Source organism: Lampetra planeri, chromosome 21, assembly GCF_965212315.1.
Source record: "Lampetra planeri chromosome 21, kcLamPlan1.2.h2, whole genome shotgun sequence".
NCBI classification, from domain to species: Eukaryota; Metazoa; Chordata; class Hyperoartia; order Petromyzontiformes; family Petromyzontidae; genus Lampetra; species Lampetra planeri.
Genome location: NC_136127.1, coordinates 3376709 through 3394032, shown reverse-complemented (window position 1 = coordinate 3394032; position 17324 = coordinate 3376709). Strand labels below are relative to the sequence as shown.

At 44.4% G+C, this 17324-nt stretch overlaps 2 protein-coding genes across 4 annotated transcripts in view; one reads left to right on the top strand and one right to left on the bottom strand.

Moving 5' to 3' along the window:
• The window catches only part of EEF1AKMT2 (EEF1A lysine methyltransferase 2), a 373327-nt gene that overhangs the window by 62468 nt on the left and 293535 nt on the right, over positions 1–17324 (bottom strand). The window lies entirely within an intron of this gene.
• UBXN4 (UBX domain protein 4) overlaps positions 1–17324 on the top strand; it is a 34006-nt gene that overhangs the window by 12455 nt on the left and 4227 nt on the right. For 2 of the 3 annotated variants that reach the window (XM_078603744.1, XM_078603745.1), the window contains exons 7-11: positions 8801–8855; positions 11088–11252; positions 12180–12307; positions 13935–14037; positions 15993–16124. In XM_078603744.1, the coding sequence (XP_078459870.1) occupies positions 8801–8855; positions 11088–11252; positions 12180–12307; positions 13935–14037; positions 15993–16124 (583 nt within the window). Of the gene's footprint in view, positions 1–840; positions 8856–11087; positions 11253–12179; positions 12308–13934; positions 14038–15992; positions 16125–17324 lie in introns of those variants that run through there. The other variant, XM_078603743.1, reaches the window with a different exon arrangement.

The window sequence follows — 17324 nt, the reverse complement described above, 5'->3', positions numbered from 1 at the left end:
GCTTTGATTAATCGATTTTCTTTTAAATGAGCATGCAATTTGAATGTGATTTGCATAAGCAACATTCACGTTTGAGGCTCTTGACATGTGTGTTAAGCACAGGATTTAATGGGATATCTTGCGATAGTATTTTTTTCCCCTTTGTCATTAAGCGTCATCACTGCGTCACCCCGCGCATGTTTTGTAGACGGGATTTCCCAGTGTTCAGCATGTAGAAATGGCTGCCTGCTGATGAACCGATTACTTATAATAAAATAAAAAAATTTAATCAATGATTTGTCTTAGCACTAACAGAGGTTCTTCACCATCTTCATACCTTAACTGTATTAATGAGTAACTTTATCAGTAGTGAATAACTAATTCTAGATTTGAAGTTTTCGTGACTGCAAGGATCCATACTCTTTGGTTTTTTCGATGATGCCATGTAGGTAAAAAATAAAATAAATTGTTTGTTTTCATTTAACTTTTTTTTTTACCTACGTGACTTTACCTAAAAAACCAATGAGTGAATAACTAATGACTCACTTTTGTCTTTGTAAGGCAAAGCTGTAGTTGCTTAATATTTTGAGACTTTAAAAAGTGCAAATCAGTGCTGCGGTGTAACTTTAGCTGCTGGGCGACAAGTTTTCACATCGTTACGTGTTGCGCCGACACAATGCCACGCAGTACACTCCCTGAAAGCAGCACCACTGCCTCCGCACCTCCAGTTAGCACGGTTGACTATGTACGGTGCGAAAGAAGTTCAACATACGTACACGCATATATATATACTTCACGGCGGAGCGCGATGCGTAAGCTCATGCGCCGCTATTGTGTGTTTCCTTTGTGTGGTACACACAGTACGCCTGTAGTCGTCATGTCTGCCACACGCGTGCCACCACCAAGTTCCTGCAAAGGAACCAAGAGAAAGCGCAGCGTTCTGCCTCTGAAGGAGAAAGTCGAAATCGTCCGCAAGATCCGCAAGGGGGAGTCGTTAAAGTCTCTCGCGACCCAGTATGACCTCGGCTACTCGACCATCAGGGACCTCAAGATAAACGCCGACAAGATCCTGAAGTTTGTCTCTGAGAATGACTGCGAAGTCACCGTGGCGATTCGCAAGACCATGCGTATGGCCAAGGACGTGAAGCTGGATGAAGCTCTGCACCGCTGGTACTTGAACAAGCGCGCACGCGGGCACACAGTGAGCGGGCCAATGCTCTGTGAGAAGGCGCGCGAGTTTGCACGCGCGCTCTACAGCAACGCCAATTTCAACGCCAGCCAGGGATGGCTACAGCGCTTCAAGCTGCGCCATGGCATCCGGCGATCAGGCCTTCAGGCAGGCCTTCTCGCAGCCGAAGCACACTCAGCACGGTCATTACAACTGAAGTTCCGGGCGCATGTCAGGAAAGAGGGTCTCTGCCCCACTCAGGTTTACAACGCTGCCCAGACAGTCTTGGCCTGGAAGACACTTCCTCGCGGAGCTCTGGCCATGGAATCGGCATCGCACACACAGGGCCGTGAGACTGGCAGGGAGAGGATAGCCGTGTTTGCATGCGCCAATGCGAGTGGGACGCACAAGATGAAGATCGTATGCGTGGGCAAAGCGGCCAGGCCGCGTTCGCTCAAGAACTCGGTGCTAGACCTTCTGCCAGCGCACTACTACAGCCAGGCAGACGGCCGCATGGATCCACCACTCTTCCACTCCTGGTTCTTCGAGAGATTTGTACCGGCCGTGTCCGAGGCCCTGCGAGAGCTGCACCTGCCCCAGCGAGGCGTCATCCTGGTGGACAGCTCTCTCGCGATGCCGAACGAGCACGTCCTCTGCACCGACGACGGCCGGTTCACGGCGCTGTTCATGCCTCCAAGCATTGCGTCGCTGCTGCAGCCCATGGACCAGGATGTGCTGGGGTCGCTCAAGAGAGGCTTCCACCGTGAGCTGCTACACAAGCTTCTGTTTTCAGACGCTGTCGAGGGGGGCGCTTGGAGCCTGCTGAGCTTCTGGAGGGGCCTCGCGGCTCGTGATTGCCTGTACTTAGTGGCAGATGCGTGGGAATCGGTCCCGAAGGAGCTTCTCATTCGTAGCTGGATGAAGCTGTGGCCAAGCGTCCTGGCATCGAGTGTGGAGGATGAGCATCGAGCATCCTCGCCACCGCGCGCGGCTGGACCCGTTGGGATGAAGGAGTTGTATGAAGCTACGGTGGAGTTTCTCGAGGTTTTGCGCTCGCTGCCCGGTTGCGAGGAAGTGAAATATGCCAGTGTGGAAGAGTGGATCAAGTTAGCGGATAGAGCGGACAGTGGTGGCAACAGAACAGCCCATTCCTTGACAGCAAGTATGAGCATTCCGAATGAGGGCTGCGGTGGTGGTAGCAACAAGAAAACCGAAGAATCTGTTGGGACAATTATGGTGAGCCACTCGATTGCCGTGCAGTCAGTTGAAAATCTTCTGCTCTTTCTCAAGCAACAGCCCATTCTTCAGAACGCTGACAGGATGGCAGTGATTAAAAGGCTTCGGGATGACATAATTGATCTGACCAAAGAGGGCAGAACACAGCTCCACGTGGCAGCTGAATTGTTTGGGGACGATACTGGAACATCACAAACAACAGTCACACCCTGTACTCCAAGCTTAGCGCCCATGACGTTGCTTGACACAGGAGAGGATGCGTGCACTGTACCGCCCAGCTGGACTGGGTCACCATGGTCTTAACCACCACCACCACGCGGCCGTCTTGATCTTCACCTCCACAGCAGGCTGACTATAACCGTAGGAACTATAGTGCAAGCTTAATTAGTGACTGCATTACCAGAATACTGTGTATTATACGAAGATTTACCTTGTACTTATCCTCACAATATTGAAACTGTGCTGCAGTACATTTGTAAGCATAGTGACTTGCCAATGTATATTTTATGAAAAAAAAATATGCTGATCCATATGATCAATATTTTTTTCAGTTGAAGCTTTGTACTATTTGCACATTTCTGTCTGTTTTTAATAGCGTTTGTGCAGTTCCGCAAATTAGACAACCTCAATTTTTATACTTTCAACTCTATCCTTGTAATAATTATAGAATGACATGAAGGTGATGATGCATTGTTTTATAAAATAGGGCTTATTTATATATAGAGATGTACAGTTATGGTTTGACACTTGAACAAAACTGACTGCAATGGATAATGTCCAAAAATCTGAGACAAAAATAACTTGGAACACAATTATCTTTTCTCACTTAAAACTAAGGCATACTAAGATGGGGTTATAATTCTGGAAATGAAAGTTTATTGGCTTGTGCCTATAGTGTTTTGTTGCTAATTTATCTACCTATATATTCACTTTATCCATGGCAATTTCCACATTCAATCTACAAAGACATGTGATACATTCTCTACACAAACTGACATTTTTAATTCTTTGAAAATGGATGGTCTCCACGTATCTTTTCCTGGGGCTGTCAATGTCAAGATTGTCTTTACAGGTGATGTATTCTTCATCCAGGTCAAATGGGTTTGTAAAAAATGGGATTTCATTCGTATTGTCCGATTGATTCTCATCCACGGTGGTGGCAATGTTGCAATGTCAATCGGTGGACGCTAGATGGCAATTCTCCCATTGCGATGAGGGATTTCTCACTCATCGACTATAATGACACAAAAGTCATTGCCTGTGGAGCTAATGTTCTCCATTGATTTAAATGAGTTGGTCACCCATCAGAGGCAATATTCCAAACTTGGCATGAGTTTCTTCAAACCCATTGACAGAAATGACACTAAAAGTCATGGGCAATAGAGTTACTGTTCACGATTCCTTTGAAAGGGTCGTTTTTTTTATTCAGGTAAAATGGTGATGTGAAAAAATTACTGATGAAGCATTGACTGCAACTTCCTTATCAATGCTGGTAATAATAGTTGTGCTCAATGCGAGAAAGTAACGTAACTGGCCATGTACAATTAGGCGCGATGTATGATGTCATAGACAATTGTATGCGTTGGTGATCATAGCAACGGGATCGGTATATTTATTGTGTAGCTGGCTACGCATTGCTGCGGAGAAAATGTTAGGTTACAACACTCGTGAAATATTTCATAATCTCCAGCAGAGGTGCACCTTAGGCAAGATTGACAAGACTTGTTTTTATGTACAGTATTACCGTACAATTGTGAAAGTGTATTGTGTATACTGCATTCATCAATGTGTCTGTTGAAAAGTGATATGTACCATCGTAAGCCCTGGCCGGATTAAATATAAAATGATGATTAGTAATCACTTTTCCAGGAACACATCTTGAGCGCATGTGTATGTTGAACTTCTTTTGCACCGTACTTAGCCAACCATGCTAATCAGAGGTGCGGGTAAGGACAACAAACTAAACACAAATAGCAGTTCTAAAGAAATTAGTTTTCAGTCTTGATTTAAAAGTGCATAGCTCCAGTGGCTTCTTAATATCGGAAGAAAGAGTGTTCCAGACGGCCGCATAAGCGCCTCTGAAAGCGCACGATGCAGTAACCGTCTTTGTTCGATGGCGAGCCAAAAGACGCTGTGAGGACGACCGGAGTTTGCGTGATGGTTTATGCACCTTGACGAGAATTTATTCTCCCTAACGCTAAGTGAGGTCTGGTTGTACAGCATGATTATGCTTTATCCAGCAAAATCTTAATGAGTCTGATGACCTTTGTAGGAGGGTCCTGCCAAGTTTGCACAGTAGGGAGCGATGATTGTTCAATGCATAATCCCAATTTAGTAATTTGCAGGTAGTATTTCAAATTTGTGAAATTTGGACTATTTGCACTGGCACGCCATGGGCCTACCCTTGCGAATGACTTGGCAGGATTTTAACGTACACTGTGAAGCAGATGGCGCGTAGTATTTTCACGACTATTACACCCACAGTAATAATCAGGGCAGTTGCTGGATTTGACCCATGAGCCTTTCCAACAAGCTGTGATTCTGCCACCCCTTGGGTCCTGTTACGGCTCAATTGGATTTGCGGTGGATGTTTGCTGCATTGCCCTCTACTCGCGATGCAGCCCACAGCAGCCGAACTGCACTGTCTCTGCATGGTGGTTGCCCATCCAAGCGCGATGCAGTAACTTTTCAGAATCAAGCCTTAGTTGGCTTCTGAGATCTGATGAGAATCAAGTGCATTTTGGGTGATCTTTGAGTATACTCATAATATTAGCATATATATGAAAAAGTAACTAACCATGGACATTTCCATAATTAAATCAAAGGCGGCCCGGGCGTGGTGAATCGAAGTCCCGGGTGAATCCAAGTCTCGGGTGAATCCAAGTCCCGGGCGAAGCCGGGTAGTAAAGCTAGTATTTAATTCAATGAAATCACATTTAAATTCCATATTGAGCATTCCAAATGTTTAAGGGTAATTAAATAACTTCTGTTAAAAGACAGTATCACAAGTTTGTGGAATAAATGTTAGCATTTAGTCTATAATTGATAAGCGATCGTCCTTAAACATATATACATTGTCAATACCGGTTTTTTTAGTCTTATTAACCAATAAAGGTTGCAGGATTTCATTAAATAAAAATGAACTGGTCAAAACCTATCTTGTGGATGTCACTGGGAGTGCGTACAATTTTGGTGTCTATGGATGGCAGCACAGCAAGTAGGTTGTGGGGTTTCGGGGCTCATCTGTTAACAGCCCAGAGGCAGTGGTGAAAATTCCTTATTCCCATGGTGAGGAGCGGGTCTTATCATAAGGACAACCACAACCAAGTTAAAATCATGCCGGTTTTGCATGTGGGATGCGCCAGTGTTTTAATGCAGGAAAAGTTTCAGTCGGTTTTGGGCCAGTGTTCTGGAATCCTCTGATGGAGGAAATCTCTATCTGTTATACCCACACGGCACATGGACGCTCCTGCCATTTATAGCGTTTCAAGAAATAATGTTGGATGTACATTTATTTTTTCATGCTCGAGACCCTGTACATCCGACACCACGGTTATCAATAATGCAGTGCTTCTTAGATGTATATTGCCAATTCATTTAACTTCTTGGCATATTCTAGTGATCGCTTAATGTCAGCGGTACCATTCCGCCTCAACATAATTCTTGTTAAATCTGATTATTCCTGAGAACAATGTTGATAAACAACACCAATCACACCATAAGTTCACGGAAATTAAATTCATATCAAGCATATCGGTCAATATAGAGTTTTGAGTATTCATTTCGTGAGCTGTCCTAATTTCAAGGCAGAGAGAAAGTGAAGTGAAAATTCATATCAAGCATATCGGTCAATATAGAGTTAGTGAGTATTTTGTGAGCTGTCCTAATTTCAAGGCAGAGAGAAAGCGAAGTGAAAATTCAAAGCAGAAAATGCAACCACTCTGCTTTGGTTGTCCCATTGACCAATAAAGAAGAAGCTGGCTGGAAGACATGCATGAAGTAGTGAATGAAGGAACATTCTAAATACAGAAAAAACCCTAAAGAAAGGTCGGCCGAGGAAGTTCAATGCAATACCGGCACCAGATTTCAGGACAAATTAATTCCGCTAACCGAACACAGATGCCAATTCCTGGACTGTACCGGGTCACAAACCCAGACAGGTGGCATCCCTACCCCATCCTCGCTTGGTGCTACAGTGCATAGAGTATAGTAGTTTTTTTTTATGTTTTCTTACCCATATATGGATCTACGTTGAACTTATTTCGCACCATATGTAACCAGCCGTGCGAATTGGAGGTGCGGGGGGAAGGACAACAAACTAAACGCAAAAAGCAGTTCTAAAGAATTGCGTTTTCAATCTAAAATTGCTTAGCACCACAGTGGCTTCCTATTTTTGGAAAAAAGAATGTTCCAGACGGCCGCATGGCGCACTTGAACGCGCGTGATGCGGTGACTGTCTTTGTTTGATTGCTAGCCAAAAAGCCATTGCGTGGACGACCGTCGTTTGTGGGATGGCTTGTTCCTTAATGAGATCAGCAAGGTATTGTGGTTCATTCGTGGCAAGCACTTTGTGTGTAGTGAGTACAGCCTTATGTTTGCCACTTGTGTATTGGTGGGGGTTTGATAAAGGCACACCGCAGTTATTTTTTTACATCGGTCTTGAAACATTACAAATATTTTCATACTATACCAGCATGGATGGCAAAGTAAGATGGTCTAAGTACATCCCGCATTGTTATTTTACAAACATTTTTCCGCTTTTCTAGAAGGGTGCACCGCATTATTAAAATCTGAATTCCAGTTCTAGCTGGTTCAAGTTCAAGTTTATGTTGTTTAACCAGGTGAGAACTCAAGAGACCAGGATAATCTCATTTGCAAGTGACCTGAGATTAATTCGCCAGTAGGGGGTGACGATGCTTGCTATGTATAATCCACATTGAGTAATTTGTGATTAATTTTCTAATGTTTGTAAATGCGGAAAGCCATGCTGGCGGTAAAGAAAAGAAGCATGTTTATTCAGATGGAGAAATCAGAGCTATCCAGTTTTAAGAATTCGGTCAAATCGCCTTCATACGGCAATCCATCTGCACAAGACTCGCACATTACATATTTCACCTTCCTTGTATTTTGTTTCGTTGAATGACGTTCATTAAAATTTGAGGCCAAATTCTGCCTTTTGTGTATTTTTGCCCAAGCAGCTGGTTCAGAGCAGCAGGTTTCATTTTGGAATTGTCGTGGGGAAAGCTTCCAAAGAAGTGGCTGCCTGCCAGTCGCAGTTGAATGAAAGTGTATGGTCAAGGTTGTTTTCCAGCGTGACTCCCTGGTCCTCTGTGGCACCACCTACAATTTCAATCAATGCATCATATAATTGTCAGTGCCCAAGGGCTGAATTCCTAAATTTATTTCATCATTGAGACTAATACAGAATCCACATTGGTGGCATTACATTGTTGCGCACAAATGTCGGGGTTTTTTCGGATTTCAATTCATCTCGTTCACACTCCACGTGTATCTGTTCTCGTATCACGAGAATCGGAGCAGAGGTGTTTTAAATATGATTTTGCGTTTGAGAAGCACTGGACAATTGTTTGAGTTTAGCAAGTCCTAGTACAAGTGGCAAGATATGTCAGCTGTTGTTGATTCAAACATGTGTACCTAAAGCATTAATTTTACACTAACCTGCGGTACAAGTTCACAATTGCTTTAATGCTGCCACCTGTAAATTGGCTGCAATTGTGGCACTTAAGCAGATGCTTGTATCTGGCTTCAAAGCCTCTCGATAAAAAAAAAACTCAAGGTTCAAAAACAGAATTGCCAAATTAGCTCCCTTAGTTTATGGGCCCAAAACGAAATAAATGTTTTCTTTATAATATTATGTCATACTTGATTTCAGTACTTCTGAAAATCTCCAAATGCTTTTTTGAAAGGTCCATAGCCCTTAGTTAATCAATGTGAACGTTTAAACATTTTGAATGACAAATTTTAGGTGCGAAAAATAAAACGTTTAGGTTTTACGTATTTTCAGTTATAAACAGTCAACTGTATTCCAAATGTTACCTCTCTTCCACTTCTATCACATCATGAGCATTGCCATCATTTACTCAGTCCCAAGTGTTTACTTTGGTAGTGCTCGCAAGATAATTCTTATTCCCATGCTGCTGTGAAATATGAATATCTTTCAATTGGGTGCTCTTTATTTAATTGCACACTGTTACAGCTCTCGAGGATTGCAAATACGTCACGTGAGCTTCTGCGTGCACCAGTCAGGAGCTTGCACTATCATTTACTGTATAATTAATTGCCTGTGATTCACTCTTGCGGGTCGTGTTCATTGACCCCTGTGCCCATTCACCTCCGTGTTCATTCACCCCTGTGTCCATTCAATGACACCTGCATTCCTTCACCCCCTGTTTTCAGGCTCAACCGCAAGCTGGAAGAGAAGCGGCAGCAGAAGGCTAAAGAAGAGGAGGAGGTAGGCAACGTGATGTTTTAAGCTTGTCAGAGAGACGGTGTAATTTGACCCGGCCAACAGTTCTCCCTGGATTGAGTCCTTCTTAAGGGGGCGCCACGGTGGTGAGACGTCATCTTACTCGACTGGTGTGCAGGAAGTCGTGGGTTTGATCCCGACCCTGACGCCTGCATATTTGGAGTTTGAAAGTGAACATAACATATTTCATTGAGTTTTACATTAGGCAGGGGTGCACAAACAATTAACAACTTAAACACATGCATCAATAAACACTGCCTTTTGATCAGCATTCCTTTGGCTGTGGCACCAACGATTGGGTACGGCGTGTTACACTGCTGTTCGGCATTAAGAAACTGAATTCGACTACAACGCAAGCAGCCGTCTTCAGGTGAAGAATGAGACACTGCCAAGCTAGAAGAAGAAGATAGCCTTAACAAAAGATCGAAATTTGAATTCGACTAATTAACAAAAGATCGAAATTTGAATTCGACTAATTTCGGACGTCGTGCTGAACAACAAGCAATACCAACCCCAAAGCACATCAGCATAACTGTGCAAACCTAGATAGCAATAAGAAAATTTCTTGCAAAGACAAACTTATTGGTGATGTATTTGCATGTATTCAGAGGTCACACATCACCTTGTGTATAGGTATTGGTGATTGGTAATTTAAAGTAGATGGTGAAACTTTGTTAATGTGTTTCTGTAGCTGAGAACAATGGACCTCTGTGGGCATGATCTTAGATCGTTTTGATTTTGATTATTTTTTTAATGATTTGTTTACCTTTCCTATACTTGGCACTCCTGTCATGTTTCTTGTATTGTTTATTGTTGTAACGTACGGACCCGCTTCATAGCTCTTCGGATTCTTCTAGTATAAATCTTGTTATTTTCTCTTTTGCTGAAGGAGACTCAAGTATTCAACACTGTAGCATGTGCTCCTTCAATGGACGAATTGCAAAACTACACAACCTCTGCTGAAGCCCTCTCGTTATTGCAAGCAGGCCTCGACATTGCCATTTCGCTCCTGAACATATTGCCATACACAAGAATATAATAGCATCATGTAGGAACAGCTTTCGGATTTATTTGACACTTTATAAGTAGAAACTTTTGTGTGGGACATCATGTCAGGACAGTTTCAAATGATGTCAGAGTTTCATACATTCCAGCAGATGGCGCATTTTGGTTATTTCTGACAGACAAAGTTGCAGGTATGATTTGAAAACATGAGCATCCAAATATTAAGGCCAAAATCATGTGTTGTTGGAGCCCACCTTTTTGCTGCCAATATTTGATTTAAAAAATACTCCCAAAAAGTTGGCAGTTTTTCTTCAACTAATAAATTACTTGTATTTTATATAGTTTAGAGCCCATTATCAATACACAACTGCATAAACATGTCTCAACAAGGTTGTTGTTTGGTTATGGGGGTTGTTTGATCATACTTTACCGTGTTGGTCAGTGCAGGTGGGCACCACGGTGATGAGATGTTAACTACCTCGCCTGGTATACAGGAGATCGTGGGTTCGATCCAAACCCTGACGCCTGTATGTTTGGAGTTTGCATGGTTCTCGCCTGGTGGTTACGTGGATTATACTCCGGGCCCTCTGGTTTTCCCTCCACAGTTAGAATCAACGTGCGTTTAGAGTATTTGGCTGATTTTTATGTCTACATGATAAGCCACACCGTTTAACCGTCATTTGTGACCAGGTCGCTTCTGAAAAAAGAGCTACATTGCTCAGTGGGCCTTATCTGGTAAAATAAAAAATGGTTTAATAGTTTTTAATGGATGTGGAGGCATAGTACAGAACGATAATGATGATTATGTTTTTGATATTAGCTCCATGTATACCAGGGGGCATTTCCGGAGCGCTTTGCATCTCGTCTCAACACATTTGAAATAGGAACCCTGAAGCCCCCAGTGACAGCTGTTCCTAGCTGGCATGCAAATGGCCTGCCCTTGTGAATGACAAGATAACTTGGTGTGGGCCTTACCTGTTAAAATAAAAAATACTACTAGTCGGTGGTAAAGGTGGACGTCTACGATCAGTTCAGATTTCACTTGCTTCTGATGTTCGCCTTGGCTCAGGTTAATAGCACAGTGCTGGAAAATACCGTTCTGCCTATTGCTGACTTGGTGCCCGCGATTTTTATTTTTTTACGCCAGCAACCCTCACACGTCTCCGTAGACCTCGTCCTGATTCGGCCTCTCTGTGGCTTTTTATCTTCCAGAGCAACATCCGGCGGGAAGTCGAGCGCCGCAAGTTGGGCAAGGACATGACGGAGTTTAAGCAGCGGAAGGAGGAGGAGCAGGCCAAGCGAGTGATGGATGAGAGGAACCGCGAGAAGGCGGAGGAGCGCGCTGCCAAGGATCGGATCCGCCAGCAGATAGCTCAGGTACCCACGACGTGCACACGTCGAGCGCCGTGCCGGCCTGTGGCTGCTCGTTTAACCGCACGTGTCCCTGGGGTCTGTGAATCCTGATCCACAGCTTAGCGGTCAGTCTCAAGTGTTGTTTGCGTGCAACCGAATTGCTTACGTGTGGACGTCTCTGCTTCCATTGGTGAGCAGTTGCGCAAGAGATGGCCTCGACTTTCAAGCATTGGGTCTGCTCAGCGATTTGCAGTGACATTTCATCATGTGACGCACATTTGTGAACTCTGATTGGTTGTTATGATGCTAAAAGGCTGATGAGTTCACATTAATTTGACCAATAATAAGACTGCATTTGGGATTCTCGTGCATTTCAGGCCATCGTTAAAATTAATGGAAACCATAGAAAGAACAGACAGCACTGAAGGAGTCTATTCCCGAAGTTTATCATAAAAAAACTATGCACACTTCCAAATGCAGGAATATTATCGCGCAGTTACTCGCACAGATGTGGACAAAGTTGCGCGATTTTGAGAGCGATTTGGCTGCGCAACTGAACGCTCAGGAGTGTGATGCATTTTAGAGGCTGAACGTTGGGCTTTTATCTTTGTGGTTGTGTACGTGTGTGTGTGTGCATGTCGGTGGAAAGCGGTGGTGTAGCAGGTAGCACTATGAATTCGGCGACCCGGGTTCAACTCCTGCTCACGGCCAACACCAGTGACGATTATCTGAACTGGTTCTGTGCCTCCCCTAGGTCGACTCGGCCTTAAATGATTACCTGGTGTGGTGTATAAACATTTCCACTGGGGATACAAAGGTGGTCTGGCGTAGTGCTGGCCACCCACCCCCTCGTGTGATGTGCCAGCCTTCATAGGTGCTACGCAATAACTGCACTTGCGCCAAAAATCGGTTAAGGCAAAAGAGGGGGATCTTCGTCTATGTGCTTGTCAGGACCGCGCTGAGAGAGCCGAACGCTACAACAGGGAGAAGGAGGAGGTGGATGCGGCTCGTGTGGCCGCTCAGCAGGCCAAGGAGGCGGAGAAGCGAGCCAAGGAGCAGCAGACACAGCAGGATCGCACGTGAGTGCACTTGCATCGGTCTCAAGCAAATTAATCCAGCCGGGTGGCTCCACAGTAGAGCTGGCAGGTGGCGATCCTAAGGTTGGGGGCTGACTTTGCACGTCATCCCTCCGAGCTTAATTTTTAATAAGTGTCCTATGGATAAACTCACCTCGACCATAGGAATGTGGAATTTCTATGACTGGGTCAGGGCTGCTCGTTTGAGCAGGAAATCACTCCACCTTTAAAGCAAATAACCCAATTTATGTACATGTAGACTTCACGTAGCGCTACCCTGTAGTATAGCGCTCTTTGTCCTGAAGAAATTTTTTACCAAAAAAATGCGAAGAAAATCCCAAAAATCTAAAAAGCACTTAGGAGTGAGAACACGCAGCGTTGGCTGAGCAAATATACCCGCCGCCATCTTTATTTACATTCACTTAGCCAATGAGAGTGGGGCATGCTCTAAGCCAAGCAGCGTTCACCAGTTTAGAAAAAACACACACCCGCCTGCCGACGTGTGTTTACTCCGCCTTGGTCTCTCTCTGGACTTCACTACCTGTGGAAGGTGGTTTTCCTTCCGCTGAAGACGACTTCCTTTCTCCAGCCTATGGATTAGGGCGTCACGTCAAATTTCAAAGCTTACTACCTTCGACGTACCGTTCAAGCAGCTGGTGGAGGCAGCGGATGGTCAAGATGAGCAGTCAATTGGGGACTTCTGTAAGTCCTGCAACATCACGAAAGTCATCGCAAACATAAGCACGTCCTGGGGAGGAAGCCACCGGCACTTGTTGTATGAACAATGTCTTGCGGACGGTAAGGCCCGGAGGCACGTAACAACTTTGTGAGGTTCGTGGAGGTGAAAGCCAGTGACTTCGATCGTCCAGCTGGCCAACCAAGTAGGATCAAACGAATAAGACATTGACTATGTCGAGGAGTTACAGCAGGCTCATGGGAAGAGCCTTGCCAACAAGGAGCTGTTAGGAGCTAGAACAACAGCTCGCTCTTGAGGCAGAAACACTACTGCAGAAGAGGCTCCACCTAAAAAAAACCTCACTACGGAAATGTTGACTGCAGGCATCACTAAGGTCACGGATTTCCTGGAGATCTTCTCTGAGAATGACCTTGATTGGGAGCGCAGTGAAGAGCTTTGCGCTTGATGGAATGTCCTGTAACAGAGAAATGTTCCGGCAGAAGAAGCTCCAGGCAAGACGGTCAACTCTGGATGCCTCCTTCAAGAAGGAGCCTTCAGTTTTGCAGGAGGATAAGCCACAGTCTGGCCCATCTTCCCAGTCGTAGCTCCTCTTACCTCACCTCCCACGGTTGCCACATAGGAGTACAGTAGAATGCACCGATTAGCACAATACCTCATACTTACTGATGTTATTATAATAAAAGCATTATTATTTTTCGTACCTTTGATTAGCACGGTTGGTTACATACATTTCGAAAGATGTTCAACATACAAACATGATAATTAATAAGTTAGTACATGTGGTGTTCACGCCATTCCTGCAGAGCGCAAGGCCATCACGATGGCGCCATGTGTCACAGACGTAGTCCGAGGTAGTAACTCGATCTAACCCTCTTCAGTATCCAAATCTAATTGTAACATGTTTGGTGTCTCTCATTCCCTGTGTGCACTCAGCGCTATAGCGAGGATTCAGTATCGCCTTCCCGATGGCTCCTACTTCACAAACCAGTTCGCCTCGGAGACGACACTCGCAGAGGCCAGAACGTTTGCACAGCAGGTAACGGTGTTTGTACCACCACCTTTTTGTTTCGTCTTTTACACCGTACTAATAGTGCCAGTAGTATAAGGCATTCATGTAAATGGCCAGGTGGTTAGAGTGCGCTGCTTGCAATTACGAGGTTGCGAGTTTGGTCATCAACTCGGACCCTCATTAATGAACGATTCTCCTTAATAACCGATTGTCTTGATTGCTTCATCTGTAATACTGCGGTAGCGGATGTCGTATAATAAAAATAATGACAATTGTTTGTATTGCTGTAACATTAAAAGCCACATACGACGACTCCATTAAAGTGTGCCCGCAGCTATTTGAATCCTCATAAAGCGCCTTTCACATTGGTGCGGTTTCTTTGAGCGTGACTACGGCAGCGGCCTTTCATCGTGAGAGCCACGGATGTTCAACGTGAGCAGCAAACGAACTTTAAACAAGTGGTCAGCCAATGGGCCAGTTAGCTGCAGGTAAATATGTTAAAAAGGTTCAAGTAGGTAGCCAATCAGTAACAGGCAAATGTGTTAATACATTAGCCAGTCAGCTAAACAACGAATTAAATGGAATGTATTGGCAGCGGTGCAAAAACATGAATAATCAAAAAACAACCTACAAGTGGCTTGTACAAAATAATATATAACGTGTTTATGGGTAAGAGCTAGCCGATGAGCCACGGTAAAATGTGTTGTGTTAAAGTGAGCCAATCAGAATTGAGAGATTCGCAGACATGGCGATCCAATAATGACACAGGCTTTATCGGTGCTGAAGTCCATTTTTATTTGTAAACCCTGAGGTGCAGTGTCCATTAACTTTGACAACTCATTAAGAAACACAACGTTTCAGCTTTTGAAAACGCCGCATAATTGTTCTACAACTGCTGTGTTAGCAGCAAGTGCAGAAAGCACGTAATTTAGCTTGTGTGTGCCACCATCACTTGTGGCTCATGGCAAGAAGGCCCTGGGTTTGATTCCCAACTCGGGTTCACCGGTTTCTTCCCAAAGCTAAAAAAACAAAACATACAATGTAACTTCCTTTGGTCAAACATCCCAATGCTGATGAATTATCTGCAAATTACTTAATTGGGATTACACACAGCAACATCGCCCCCCTACAGCAAAAATTTGATGGAACCCCCCTCCTGCTAAAGAGTCTTGAGACTCAGTGAGGCTTACCTGGGTAAGTAAGCATACATAATAATACATTCATAATAAGTAACTCCAGAGGTAGAGTTCATAAATGTGGATGTTGTCCAATGTGACATTACCGTCTTTCTGACTGCAACAGTTGGACAAGACTTGTCTTTACCTCCTAAACATTTTATGCTCCTCGTGATACACACCAATGCGGTATAAATCAGAGTGTTACTCTTTGCCCAGTAGCAAATGCTGTTACTCGTGACAGAACTTTAGGGTACCATAAAACTCACTCCCCGTGAGATTTAAGCCGAAGCATTACTTCAATGATTATACCATCGGTTCTCAAATTCCGTTGTGCGCACCACTCCTAAGCTTTGTGGCACAAGTGAGACAAATACCGTCAGCTGTGCAGTTTGTTTAAAAAACCTGACAAAGCAGAGTTTTTTTTTATCTCTTTAAGGGAACTGTATCACGATTGTTGGCTTCTTTTTGATTATCTTTTTATAGAAGTAAGGCTTTTCTGTTCATTACCGGCAAAGTCCGGCTTTGCCCACAACCACTCCCACGTATTGCCGTGGCAGTCTTGGCAGGTGCTCGCCAGCGTCGGTGAAGCAAAACAAAGGATCTTTTTAACAGGCAAAAACCTCAAGTTAATAAATTAATGCGTTGATCTCCCTACCGTTACCCGGTGTTCCTTTAAAAACAAGCTATATTCTCCGTTGTCCTGGTGCATAAAGATCTTCGCGCTTTAAATGAGCGCCATTGCGTGCAGGCCCCATGCCCTCGCTGACGGCCGTCTTTTCCCCCACCTCCCGTATCCCCGCGCAGGTGGTGAAAAACGCGTACGGAGACTTTACCCTCGCGACCGCCTTCCCACGCAGGAACTTCACCGTTGACGACTATCCCAGAACCCTGCAGGAGCTGGGCCTCGCACCCAGCGCCGCCATCATCGTTTTGCCTGTACGTCCACGGACACCGCCGGGCGCACGCACCCGGCTCCACCAATGCCACGACGCGCAGCCCTTGTGTTAATCCACTGCTGGGAGAGGGCCTCCTCATGCCGTGCGGTTTTTGAGAGTTAATTGATTGTACTTCGCGCTGATTAGGTGGCTAGGAGATGTTAACTACCTCGCCTGGTATACAGGAGGTTGTGGGTTCGATCCTGACCTTGACTGACTCCTTTATATTTGGAGTTTGTATGTCTCTCTCTCCCCATGGTCACGTGGATTTTTCTCCGGGTCCTCCGGTTTTCCCCTCTACATTTATAAACATGCGTTTAGAGTATTTGGCTGATTTTTATTTCTACGTGATAAGCCACATCGTTCAACCGTCATTTGTGGCCAGGTCGCTTCTGAAAAAAGAGCTACATCGCTCAGTGGGCCTTATCTGGTAAAATAAAAATAGTTTAATAGTTTTTAATAGATGTGGGGGCATAATACAGTACGATAATGATGATTATACTATGAGATCTCTTTTACCAGTGGCAAAATATAATGGTAGGTTTTTACCCTTTTAACTGGTACAAAACTGACACCTTTATTCAAGGCATCATGTTTGCAATGACCACAACACAAGTAGTCAATAAAGCAAACAAAAAGAAGCAACTCTGATAAGGATAATAATATGCACTGTCCTTGAAGTTGATTGGCCCACACCCGAGACGGCTTTCTTTAGAGCCTAGTCCCCATTGGTGTAGGGCCAGATGACACCAGAAGGCGTACAACTCAAAAACAGTGCTATATCAGAGTATTGAGAGTTCGGGGTAAACATTTACACTATGAGATCTCTTTTACCAGTGGCAAAATATAATGGTAGGTTTTTACCCTTTTAACTGGTACAAAACTGACACCTTTATTCAAGGCATCATGTTTGCAATGACCACAACACAAGTAGTCAATAAAGCAAACAAAAAGAAGCAACTCTGATAAGGATAATAATATGCACTGTCCTTGAAGTTGATTGCCACTGGTAAAAGAGATCTCATAGTGTAAATGTTTACCCCGAACTCTCAATACTCTGATATAGCACTGTTTTTGAGTTGTACGCCTTCTGGTGTCATCTGGCCCTACACCAATGGGGACTAGGCTCTAAAGAAAGCCGTCTCGGGTGTGGGCCAATCAACTTCAAGGACAGTGCATATTATTATCCTTATCAGAGTTG